This window comes from Zea mays, chromosome 8 (assembly GCF_902167145.1).
Source record: "Zea mays cultivar B73 chromosome 8, Zm-B73-REFERENCE-NAM-5.0, whole genome shotgun sequence".
Lineage (NCBI taxonomy): Eukaryota > Viridiplantae > Streptophyta > Magnoliopsida > Poales > Poaceae > Zea > Zea mays.
In genome coordinates this window covers 155268793-155282324 of record NC_050103.1, presented here as the reverse complement: position 1 = coordinate 155282324, position 13532 = coordinate 155268793, and the positions used below count along the sequence as shown (strand labels likewise).

Genomic DNA, 13532 nt, shown 5'->3' with positions numbered 1-13532 from the left:
GCGAGAATCATAAGAAGAAATATAAACTTGACAGATGGGACATTCTATGTAGGGACGAAAACGGAACAAAAATACAGGGTCTAAAAATAAATGTTTGCTAAGCAAATGTCTTTTTAAATTGATTAACGAGGTTGGTTTGTGGCAACAGTTGTTACATAATAAGTATTTATATAGATATCCTCTGACGAAAGTGACACATAGACCTGGTGGTTCACAATTTTGGTCGGGTTTAATGAAGGGGAATGATACCTTGTTGAATCTATAGGAAAGTTCATCCTAAAAAATGTGGAATAAATTAGGTTTTGGAAAGATAAGTGGCTAGAGAAGCAACCTTTTATGACTCAATATCCGACTCTTTATCAGATTGTGAGACAGAAAAGTGCCACAGTTTCTACGATATTAGGTTCAGTACTGCTAAACCTTTTTTTCCGTATAGCTTTAGTCGGTCCCAACCTCATCTCCTGGCATAACCTAGTGGCGCGTCTCATTCATGTTCAGTTATATGCTGAAAATGATATTTGTAAATGGAACTTAAATACATCTGAGCACTTTACGGTTCGATCTATGTATAGGACTCTTATATAAATACATCTGAGCACTTTACAGTTCATGTTTCCAGGTTATGAATTGAAGATCCCTTGTTGCAACCGTGTCTCAAAGGGAAGCTGATCGCGGATGACGATCGAGATGGGTTGATGACGCCCTTCCTTCACTGCATACTGAATGCCCCCCGGCAGAGGCAGACATGCGTTAATTTGTTTCACAGCCGCGATGCAGACATGTTTGTCAACGTGTCTGAGACGACAGCGGTTCTTTATAGGCATTGTTGACGAGTGCAGACGGCATCGTTGATTATTGCCTGTGTTTAGTTTAGAAGGCATTGCGCTGCACCCTGCACCCATGCATGCGGTTGCCGCCGCGGGATAAAGAAAGAGCACGAGCAGGGCATGGCATGGCATGGCCTGGCCATATGAATTGTCTGGACGCCGGCCTTTCCCTTAGTTAATTTCGGCTAACAGGGGAAATGGAGCACCATCTTGTTTGATCGACCCATTTCCAAACGCACGCAGCTGGAGGGGCGAGGGGGGTCAAGCGTGGTACTGACTCACAAGATCGTGCGCTACCTGCTGCACGGGCGGCATAATAGTCTTCGCGTCGCCGTTTCCACCGCACCAACCCGTTTGACCCTTTTTCATATGGAATCGAGGTCCAGGGGGAGGGGGGGCACTCGTCTTTCTCCCTTCCCCTCCCCTTGTTTAGATGATGGTGACCCCTCATTCGTTCAATCGTTCCCCGAGGCATTGTCTGAAAAAAAACAGGAGTAAACAAACAGTAGACAAGGGGGCATGCACCTTGACCTTTTTGCGCTGGTGAAGACTGCGCGGAAACGAACATGGCAATCATACATGTAGGAGTAGTTCACACTGGCCAAAGACGCAACGACAATCATATACTTCATACGGCTGCTACCTGATTTTAAATTGTCTAGTGGAACAGGAAACTCAACTATGACAACAATTTTTTTTTGAAAAAGGACACGGCTTACCATGGCCAAAAATTTATTAGAAAGGGACACTTACAAACACCGGAAAGGAAAAGGAAAGACAACACTAGGGTAGAGGGGGGCAAAGAAAAGAAAAAAAGCACTAGCAAAACAGCCCACTAGAAACCCAGCACGCCATACAAACAAAACCCTAAAACTAACTAGACCACCTGTTCTTCTCTAAGCAATGCGAACAGCAACACCCCCACCCATTTCCTTCAGGCTCTTTCTTCATCAATCTCTGATCATTGTACGTTACTATCAGTCTATCACTTCCGATGCATCTCCCGACCAGGAACTCAATGTTCAGGTCCAAAGTTTTTGCGCGGTTCGACCGGGTTTCGTCGATGAGGTCCAGCGATCTTGGGAAACTCAGGTTCTGCTCACTGTCCCGATCAGACGTCTACAAATAAAAATGATGCGCCTAGCTAATAATGCCCTCAAAAAATGGAGCACGCAGTCTGCATTCTTCGGCATTAAAATTGCGGGCAGATATAGCGAGTCACGTAGTAGCTCTGTTTGAAAAGGCTCAGGAACAGAGGCAACTGCATCAAAGAGAGTTGACATTATTGTGCACACAACCAAGAATCGGATCCTTGTGTTCTCTGCGTTAAGGCGGATCAAAGCTCGACAAAGATCAAGATTGTCTTGGATAAAGCTTGGAGACACCAACACTAGGTTTTTTCCATGTTCGCGCTAACTCAAGAAGGAGGAAAAACTTCATCGCCTTCATTAGGAAAGTTGACAACGTGGGAGAGGTAGTAACGAGCCATGAAGACAAGTCATTGGAACTGCACAAGTACTTTTCTTCAATTTTCGGTTGTCACACGTCTCGAGCCACCATGGTCAGTTGGGAATAGCTTGGCTTAATGCAACATGGTCTACATCAGTTATATGCGCCCATTTCTGAAGCTGAGGTGCGGGCTGTGGTGCTAAGCATGCCCCTTGAAAAGGCCCCAGGACCTAATGGGTTCACGGGGGCCTTCTACAAGCAATGCTGGGATATTATCAAGAACGATTTGTACATGGCTCTACAGCGGGTGTTCAACCAGCATGGTAATACTTGGTCCCCGATGCTCTTTATTTTAGCAATGGAGCCGTTGCACACACTTTTGGAAGCCGCTACTCGCCATGGTATCTTGCAGTCGATTACTGAAGGGCCCATACAGATACGAACAAGTTTATATGCAGATGATGCAGCTCGGTTCCTTCGTCCCTCATCTCAAGACCTTGTGAACATTCAAGTCATCCTACAACAGTTTGGCAGCGCGTCTGGCCTATCGGTTGAACTTTAGAAGTCAGCTATATACATGATAAGATCAGACGCTTCGCACCAATCCCTGTGGAATCGGCACTTCATGGGAACGGTGGCCTCTTTGCCGGCAACCTATCTCGGTTTGCCGTTGCGGCTTCACAGACCGACGAGAGGAGATGAACAACAACTAGTGGACAAGATAGCAGGGCATTTGGCGAGTTGGAAAGGAAAACTCCTAAACCGTGCTGGGAGGCTTGCACTGGTTAATGCGGTTCTCAGTAATATGTCGGTCTACTATATGACTTCCAACTCTTTATCCAAATGGGCGGTTAGCAAGATCGACAAAATCTGACAGAATTTCTTGTGTAAGGGGGATGACCTTGGAATCAGACTGCATTGTCCGGTTAATTGGAGCAGGAATTGTAGGACCAAAAGCCTCGGAGGTATGGGTAATAAGAACCTAGAATACTTCAATAGAGCTCTACGATTCTGATGGTTGTGGCAGAGATGGGTATAACCTAACAAACCATGGGTACACTTTCCTTTGCAAATTTCCTAAACCGAACAAAAACTATTCCAGGCATGCACTTCGATAGTAATTGGAAACGGTCAGAAAACCAGGTCCTGGAATGACCGTTGGTTACAAGGTCAATCTCCGCGCGAAATCGCCCCGATCTGTTTCAAATTGGCATGTCGCAAGGATATGACAGTGGTGCTTGCTTTTCATGGGGACAGGTGGATGAGGGGTTTGCATAGGTTGTCTACCGAAAATGGTTTGATGCAATTCTTGCACTTGTGGCGTGCGCTACGCACGGTGCAGCTGACCGAAAGACCAGACTCAATATCCTGGGTACTCACGGTTGATGGGCAGTTGTTGACGCCTTTTTGGAGCGCCAAACACCCAACAAAAACTGTGGCGGTGCTCTCTGGTCAGACGCGGACGGTCCGTGGCCTGGGGCCGGACGGTCCGCGACCTGGCGCAGGGGCTAGGGTCTCCTGCCTGACGGCCGGACGGTCCGCGCGTGCGCAGGGGCGGCGGAAGATCGCCGGCGGCGCCTGGATCTCGCTCCCGGGAGGGACCCCGTCGGGGAGGAGAGATCCTAGGAGTTGTCTAGCCTCGGGCCGGCCGACCTAGACTCCTCTAATCGGCCTAGAGTCGAAGAGAGGCGGAGAATTTAGGGATCGAGAGGCTAAACTAGACACTACAACACACCTTACCTTCTATGACATTCACCTTGTGTCATTGATAAGTGAATATATGTCATATATTGAAATCTATGACGCTTGTGTGACGTTTTTTGGTTCGTCATGTATGTGACGTGGCTAAACATGTTCTATGATGATTTGAAGTTTTTCTGTCATTAAAATTGTGACAATTCTACTTCGTCATAGATTTTATGACATTTGCATATTGTCATTACGCCAAACAAGAACGTCACTAATAATCAGCTAGAGGCTTGCCATGTGGACCAAATTTTGTCATAAAATCATGCGTACTAGTGATGTGGAGCTGATGTGGCAAATGCTTATGACATTTATCAATATGACATGTCGCTTTTCAATGACGAACTTCGTTGTCATAATTTGTAAAATGGCTCGTCCTAGTGCTGGGCCAAAATTGTGGCCTCATTAAATCTAATTTGTAATTTTCTATTAATACAATTTTATATTAGCAAAATCTGTAGCCTATTTTTTGAACAATCACATTCAAATGTACAGATGTTCGCATGTCTTATTTCACAAAATTTACATATCAAAAGACCAAAATGATAGGAAACACAATTTCTAATTCATAGGTCACAATACGTCTTATAAGAAGCAACAATATTCAACACAACTTGGAGCTACCAGTAACAAAAATCAACAAACTTGGACCTACTTAGTTGTACATGTAAACAACTAGCAACCAACTATTGATAAAACTAGACATAGTTAAACTAAAAACCAAATTTCAGAACAGAAACATCCTACAATAGTTCACTGTTGGTGGCTTAGTAACTTTATGACCCTGGATTGTGTTGACCCTGGTTGAAGCTCAATAGTTGGCGAAGGAGACCATGCATTTCTTGTGATGTCTTCTTTAAACCCTCTATTTCCTCAGAATGTTTTACCCTTGAAGTTTCTGATTCCATCTTCAAATTATCCAACTCTTGTTGAAGTTCTCCTTTTTCTTGCTTCTCATTCTCAAGCTCAACCTGAAGATCGTGGACCTATAAATAAACATAACTTATTACTTCATATCTAGACATGCACATATAGAGAAATAAGAACAAGAACATAATTAATTGTAGCTACTTTCAGCTAGTTGTGCTGCTAGTCAAGAATGGAATATGATGTGCTAGTTGTGCAAAAAAAGGGGCTATCAAAATAGTTTTAAATTTTCTAGATACTGTCAGCATTAATTGTAGCTACTTTCAGCTGCTCTTGTTGTCTGTACAATTGTACAGTAATGCTATAGTAACTTATGAGAGTAGATCGCAGCAACCTACAACCATTTATTCTTCACCTAATACCCTTATTGTTGTCCATTTACAGTACTTACTACACATAATAAGTTGTGGCATCAGTCGCAGCCACTAATTCTCGCAGTCAAACAAGATGTTCTCTATGTCAAACCCTTTAGAAAAAGTACATGTTGCATGTACAAATGATCCAAAGAAAGAAGGGAACATGACTGGTATGTGAAACACTTGTACCTGTGATGATATTGCACCTCTAGAGGTACTCTTGGAGGCTGAACAAACACCTGCAACACGAAGAAAAGTAGTTGATTTGACAACCTGAGAAACAGCTTCTTTTGCTGACTTTGGTTCCTGTCCATCTTGTACTGGTTCACTCATAATGCCTTCCATATCATCCTAGCAAAATGACAATAGTAGATGTTTCTTACATGGTATTATTCATGTATACTTTATGTAGAGAAGGAATAAAAGTAAACAATCACTAACAATTGCTTTCTGTACAGACTCGGTAAATCCATTTTTTTTGCCACAATGGAAGTTCTTGAATAGATCAATTGAGGTGGGCTCTACATCTTTGAATATATCTTTCTTCTAAAATAATTGCAAACAGTAACGAGCTATTATCTTGAAACAAGAACATGGTCTCAAGAATAGTGACCATACACATTATTGTTTCATTTCTTACCACAACATGGGCCTGTGCAATGTAGCATCGAGATCCAGTGCGCTGATGTAACCGGACATTCTCTTGATTTAGTTGGTTTTTGGTACACTTTTCCTGCATATGATACATGAGTGACATGACACAAGAAAGTATCTGGATAATATAAAAGATGCAATGCAAGATAGCATGAATGCAACAAGATGAGATGTTGCGTCTTCAAGAAAACATTGATACTAAATCAGGTTATGTATATAATGAAGCCAGAAGAATTGTAATCATGGAATTGTAAAGATGATATTGCTAATCTAGCCAGAAGGACATTAATCAGGTTCTGAATTAATCTTCTCTATATTAGGTTAGAACAACAGATAGGAAGCGCCTAATATATGTGATTACTATCGTCTTTCCTAGTCCTAATTGAAACTAGTGCATTCCGATTACTATATTTAGCTTCCACAGTTTTATTACTATATTATGATGCTAGGAAGTATTGTAGCATGGATTCAATTAGGTAGTATCTGGTTAAGAAGCTTCTCTAAAATTGCAAAGTGTGATGCTTCATGGTTTGTTAAAAATGGAAAAGTTATCTCCAGTTTTGAGCCACACTCATTATTATGTTTACCGATTACCAAAGTAATAGGACACATGATAGTATATAACTAATCATTGTATGAAAACAAAATGAAAATAGATTGCATTGCACAAATTAGATACAATCACTTGCCTTGATCACTAGAGTTGTTCTGGTCCTGTTGAGGGGTGGATGTGATAGTAGAGAGGCCTAAGGTTTCGACTTGTTGCAGTTCTGGACTGAAAGTTAAAGCCAAATCCCTTGTATTCTGCCTAGTAAATCTTGTAGGTTCATCTTGTTGCGCAGGTGCCAAGACCCTCTTTAATCTGTTTCTCCGGTTTGTTGCACACTTGTGGAAAAAATATGAACCAAATTAGCAAATTTGTATGCTGAAATGTACAAGAAAATTAGATTGAAGAAATATCTACATGCGACGAAAAATAATACCTGATTGACTTCCTCATCTTCAGAACCTTCACCTTCCTGGACCTCATACAAAGATCCAGATTTTTCACGAGTGTCAACCTTGCTCTTTGCAGAAGTATGGTTAAGTATTGACACTAGTGTAGTGACACCAAGTCTTTGCAACTTTTGGTTATTCCTCATCAAATTCTCAGCTCTCAATTTCTCATATTCTGTTAGTGGCACTTCTGCACATGAAATAAAAATTATTTATGTACTAAATATGATGGTCAATAGATGTACATGCAGCATTATCATTGACCCCATGGAAACCTCTATATATGATTTGTTCAGGGAATGTCATGTGTGCCTGCAGCCCCGTCGCTTAGCAGAGCCCTGCCATCTCGTGTGAAGCCGCCAAGTCCAAGTTGCTTTGCTCTGAGTCTGAATTAACTAGCAAGCACCAAGCACGCCACTGGCCAGACGCCAGGCACGTTCTTTCAATTTTTTAATTGGCTCTATGCTCTCAGTCTCACCCACCCCACGTGCAAGTAGGCAACTAGATGAAAGTTCCTTTTATTTAATCTACAAAGTGCATAGTGTGGCTCTTTTGTTTTTTTAATCTTGCCCAAGCCCTAATTAATTCATTTATCAAACATGACTCCAAATCATATTGATTATCATGTATTCTAGTAATAGAAAATATGATTCTGGTGCACAAAAGCGAAAGAAGAAACAAAGATTAGAAGCAGCAGCTCAATCTCAAAAGGGTGCTCTGGATAATTTCAAAAGTGAAGGGTCAGCTAGCAAATGAGGGTTTCAATGATTGGCATCACCTTGGCATTAGACTTAAAGAGCATGAAAGTGGTGCAGAACATCTTACAAATATGGCTACTTGGTATGACTTGCAAATTGAACCAAGATAATAATGGGAATATTTTAGGACTGATTGAAATGCTAGCTGAATTTGACCCAATTCTGCAACAACATGTTCAGCGCATCACTAATGATGAAATTCATGTTCATTATCTTGGCCCTAGCATTCAAAATGAGTTAATAAGTTTGCTTGCCACTGCAATTAGGTCTGAAATTTGAAGACGGCGCTGGTGCCTGTATATGACCACCCAACAAGGACGACCTCTCCCTCATCATCCCAATGCAAGATGTCAAGAAATTACCTGTTGGTTTGGTTGATTTTGCTGTAGTTTTACGCCCAGGCGCCATGGTGGTCTCCAGATCGAGCAGATGAGCCGACGGGGGAGTGGATTCAGCAGACTCACCGATGTGCGAGCAGGAGAGTGATTGATGGGGGAGTGGATCGAGCAGAAGACGGATCGATGGGGGAGTTGATCGAGCGGATTTACCGATGTGCGAGCAGGAGAGTGGCCGGCGTGGGGAGGGAGCTGTAGCCTGTAGCTCCGATTTACCTGGGGACGTCGTGGGGAATGGGGAATGTGTTCGTCTAAGTTCTAACTGCAGGTTTTGATCCATATAAACAGACGAACGTACTGAATAATTATTGTCTGCTTTGCTATGTCGTCACTAAGTGTCATGTAGCGTAGTGGTATGCCTTGGTTACCAGAGACTATAGATGCCAGGTTTAAATCCTTGCTTTGATATAGTTTTTGCCCTTTTTGCATTATTTTGCCAATTTAAAACATGTAAACAAAATTTTGTATGTTTCATTGAATTTTTTATATCAATCCTTTTTTGCATTATTTTGCCAATTTAAAACATGTAAACAAAATGGTACACCTTACTCTAGTCTTTACTCGGCATCTTGTCATCATCATCCTCCTCGACAAGAATTGTTGGACTTTCATCATCACTAACATATTGCCATATAGTTTCATCTTCATCATCGCTTGTCCCGTCTCCTTGCACATTGTCTTGCCTTGGTTTACGAAACTCGTCAACTAAACTTGTATCGACGTGGTGACAATCTTCACTATCCAGTACTTCATCATTCAAATTGCCTTCATTCACTTGTACATGAAAACCTGCACATGTTTCATCTTGGTATGATAGTCCCAAGCCCATGGGTGTTTCCTCATTTTCATTTTCAGTGACATTCCATAAGTGCCTATGTGTAAACTTTTGAACAATTCTCCAGCTTTCACAACCCTGGTTGAAGCTCAATAGTTGGCGAAGGAGACCATGCATTTCTTGTGATGTCTTCTTTAAACCCTCTATTTCCTCAGAATGTTTTACCCTTGAAGTTTCTGATTCCATCTTCAAATTATCCAACTCTTGTTGAAGTTCTCCTTTTTCTTGCTTCTCATTCTCAAGCTCAACCTGAAGATCGTGGACCTATAAATAAACATAACTTATTACTTCATATCTAGACATGCACATATAGAGAAATAAGAACAAGAACATAATTAATTGTAGCTACTTTCAGCTAGTTGTGCTGCTAGTCAAGAATGGAATATGATGTGCTAGTTGTGCAAAAAAAAGGGGCTATCAAAATAGTTTTAAATTTTCTAGATACTGTCAGCATTAATTGTAGCTACTTTCAGCTGCTCTTGTTGTCTGTACAATTGTACAGTAATGCTATAGTAACTTATGAGAGTAGATCGCAGCAACCTACAACCATTTATTCTTCACCTAATACCCTTATTGTTGTCCATTTACAGTACTTACTACACATAATAAGTTGTGGCATCAGTCGCAGCCACTAATTCTCGCAGTCAAACAAGATGTTCTCTATGTCAAACCCTTTAGAAAAAGTACATGTTGCATGTACAAATGATCCAAAGAAAGAAGGGAACATGACTGGTATGTGAAACACTTGTACCTGTGATGATATTGCACCTCTAGAGGTACTCTTGGAGGCTGAACAAACACCTGCAACACGAAGAAAAGTAGTTGATTTGACAACCTGAGAAACAGCTTCTTTTGCTGACTTTGGTTCCTGTCCATCTTGTACTGGTTCACTCATAATGCCTTCCATATCATCCTAGCAAAATGACAATAGTAGATGTTTCTTACATGGTATTATTCATGTATACTTTATGTAGAGAAGGAATAAAAGTAAACAATCACTAACAATTGCTTTCTGTACAGACTCGGTAAATCCATTTTTTTTGCCACAATGGAAGTTCTTGAATAGATCAATTGAGGTGGGCTCTACATCTTTGAATATATCTTTCTTCTAAAATAATTGCAAACAGTAACGAGCTATTATCTTGAAACAAGAACATGGTCTCAAGAATAGTGACCATACACATTATTGTTTCATTTCTTACCACAACATGGGCCTGTGCAATGTAGCATCGAGATCCAGTGCGCTGATGTAACCGGACATTCTCTTGATTTAGTTGGTTTTTGGTACACTTTTCCTGCATATGATACATGAGTGACATGACACAAGAAAGTATCTGGATAATATAAAAGATGCAATGCAAGATAGCATGAATGCAACAAGATGAGATGTTGCGTCTTCAAGAAAACATTGATACTAAATCAGGTTATGTATATAATGAAGCCAGAAGAATTGTAATCATGGAATTGTAAAGATGATATTGCTAATCTAGCCAGAAGGACATTAATCAGGTTCTGAATTAATCTTCTCTATATTAGGTTAGAACAACAGATAGGAAGCGCCTAATATATGTGATTACTATCGTCTTTCCTAGTCCTAATTGAAACTAGTGCATTCCGATTACTATATTTAGCTTCCACAGTTTTATTACTATATTATGATGCTAGGAAGTATTGTAGCATGGATTCAATTAGGTAGTATCTGGTTAAGAAGCTTCTCTAAAATTGCAAAGTGTGATGCTTCATGGTTTGTTAAAAATGGAAAAGTTATCTCCAGTTTTGAGCCACACTCATTATTATGTTTACCGATTACCAAAGTAATAGGACACATGATAGTATATAACTAATCATTGTATGAAAACAAAATGAAAATAGATTGCATTGCACAAATTAGATACAATCACTTGCCTTGATCACTAGAGTTGTTCTGGTCCTGTTGAGGGGTGGATGTGATAGTAGAGAGGCCTAAGGTTTCGACTTGTTGCAGTTCTGGACTGAAAGTTAAAGCCAAATCCCTTGTATTCTGCCTAGTAAATCTTGTAGGTTCATCTTGTTGCGCAGGTGCCAAGACCCTCTTTAATCTGTTTCTCCGGTTTGTTGCACACTTGTGGAAAAAATATGAACCAAATTAGCAAATTTGTATGCTGAAATGTACAAGAAAATTAGATTGAAGAAATATCTACATGCGACGAAAAATAATACCTGATTGACTTCCTCATCTTCAGAACCTTCACCTTCCTGGACCTCATACAAAGATCCAGATTTTTCACGAGTGTCAACCTTGCTCTTTGCAGAAGTATGGTTAAGTATTGACACTAGTGTAGTGACACCAAGTCTTTGCAACTTTTGGTTATTCCTCATCAAATTCTCAGCTCTCAATTTCTCATATTCTGTTAGTGGCACTTCTGCACATGAAATAAAAATTATTTATGTACTAAATATGATGGTCAATAGATGTACATGCAGCATTATCATTGACCCCATGGAAACCTCTATATATGATTTGTTCAGGGAATGTCATGTGTGCCTGCAGCCCCGTCGCTTAGCAGAGCCCTGCCATCTCGTGTGAAGCCGCCAAGTCCAAGTTGCTTTGCTCTGAGTCTGAATTAACTAGCAAGCACCAAGCACGCCACTGGCCAGACGCCAGGCACGTTCTTTCAATTTTTTAATTGGCTCTATGCTCTCAGTCTCACCCACCCCACGTGCAAGTAGGCAACTAGATGAAAGTTCCTTTTATTTAATCTACAAAGTGCATAGTGTGGCTCTTTTGTTTTTTTAATCTTGCCCAAGCCCTAATTAATTCATTTATCAAACATGACTCCAAATCATATTGATTATCATGTATTCTAGTAATAGAAAATATGATTCTGGTGCACAAAAGCGAAAGAAGAAACAAAGATTAGAAGCAGCAGCTCAATCTCAAAAGGGTGCTCTGGATAATTTCAAAAGTGAAGGGTCAGCTAGCAAATGAGGGTTTCAATGATTGGCATCACCTTGGCATTAGACTTAAAGAGCATGAAAGTGGTGCAGAACATCTTACAAATATGGCTACTTGGTATGACTTGCAAATTGAACCAAGATAATAATGGGAATATTTTAGGACTGATTGAAATGCTAGCTGAATTTGACCCAATTCTGCAACAACATGTTCAGCGCATCACTAATGATGAAATTCATGTTCATTATCTTGGCCCTAGCATTCAAAATGAGTTAATAAGTTTGCTTGCCACTGCAATTAGGTCTGAAATTTGAAGACGGCGCTGGTGCCTGTATATGACCACCCAACAAGGACGACCTCTCCCTCATCATCCCAATGCAAGATGTCAAGAAATTACCTGTTGGTTTGGTTGATTTTGCTGTAGTTTTACGCCCAGGCGCCATGGTGGTCTCCAGATCGAGCAGATGAGCCGACGGGGGAGTGGATTCAGCAGACTCACCGATGTGCGAGCAGGAGAGTGATTGATGGGGGAGTGGATCGAGCAGAAGACGGATCGATGGGGGAGTTGATCGAGCGGATTTACCGATGTGCGAGCAGGAGAGTGGCCGGCGTGGGGAGGGAGCTGTAGCCTGTAGCTCCGATTTACCTGGGGACGTCGTGGGGAATGGGGAATGTGTTCGTCTAAGTTCTAACTGCAGGTTTTGATCCATATAAACAGACGAACGTACTGAATAATTATTGTCTGCTTTGCTATGTCGTCACTAAGTGTCATGTAGCGTAGTGGTATGCCTTGGTTACCAGAGACTATAGATGCCAGGTTTAAATCCTTGCTTTGATATAGTTTTTGCCCTTTTTGCATTATTTTGCCAATTTAAAACATGTAAACAAAATTTTGTATGTTTCATTGAATTTTTTATATCAATCCTTTTTTGCATTATTTTGCCAATTTAAAACATGTAAACAAAATGGTACACCTTACTCTAGTCTTTACTCGGCATCTTGTCATCATCATCCTCCTCGACAAGAATTGTTGGACTTTCATCATCACTAACATATTGCCATATAGTTTCATCTTCATCATCGCTTGTCCCGTCTCCTTGCACATTGTCTTGCCTTGGTTTACGAAACTCGTCAACTAAACTTGTATCGACGTGGTGACAATCTTCACTATCCAGTACTTCATCATTCAAATTGCCTTCATTCACTTGTACATGAAAACCTGCACATGTTTCATCTTGGTATGATAGTCCCAAGCCCATGGGTGTTTCCTCATTTTCATTTTCAGTGACATTCCATAAGTGCCTATGTGTAAACTTTTGAACAATTCTCCAGCTTTCACAGTGTTTAGTGTCATCCAAGTAAAATACTTTTGTTGCTTGTGTTTATAGAATAAAAGGATCATCCTTGTACCAACAACTACCATGGTTGATGCTTCTAAAATATCCATCATCTTTCATTCTAACCTTCTTGCTATAAGTGTCAAACCAGTCACAACGAAATAGAACCACTGTGCGACATTTGGACATATCTGAGTTATAACGCAACTCAATTATTTCTTTCAATCGACCATAAAATTCGATATTTTCGTCACCATGGCAACCCTCACACATGACTCCACTATTTTGTGTTCTTCTATTTATTTCACGGTCGATAG

At 40.7% G+C, this 13532-nt stretch overlaps 1 protein-coding gene across 1 annotated transcript; it reads right to left on the bottom strand.

Moving 5' to 3' along the window:
* Window positions 1–4565: 4565 nt before the first annotated feature.
* Window positions 4566–13531, bottom strand: LOC103636188 (uncharacterized). The gene is made up of 11 exons (XM_020543188.3): window positions 12276–13531; window positions 11143–11345; window positions 10845–11044; window positions 10146–10338; window positions 9947–10051; window positions 9695–9856; window positions 8076–9207; window positions 6943–7145; window positions 5946–6844; window positions 5495–5656; window positions 4566–5008 (listed from the first exon to the last, which is right to left on the bottom strand). Exons 1-7 carry the CDS (start codon window positions 12586–12588, stop codon window positions 8659–8661), a joined length of 1725 nt encoding a protein of 574 aa, XP_020398777.1. The 5' UTR covers window positions 12589–13531; the 3' UTR covers window positions 4566–5008; window positions 5495–5656; window positions 5946–6844; window positions 6943–7145; window positions 8076–8658.
* Between the last annotated feature and the right edge of the window lies 1 nt (window position 13532).

Bases quoted from the DNA above. Each gene is read 5' to 3' on its own strand.
- LOC103636188 (XM_020543188.3), bottom strand. From the start codon at position 12,588: ATGGATCAAAACCTGCAGTTAGAACTTAGACGAACACATTCCCCATTC. The intron at 10,339-10,844 runs GTGATTGTATCT...GTTTTCTTGAAG, and splicing joins AACTCTAGTGATCAAGGCAA to ACGCAACATCTCATCTTGTT. The intron at 9,208-9,694 runs GTACAAGTGTTT...GTTTATTTATAG, and splicing joins GAGGTGCAATATCATCACAG to GTCCACGATCTTCAGGTTGA.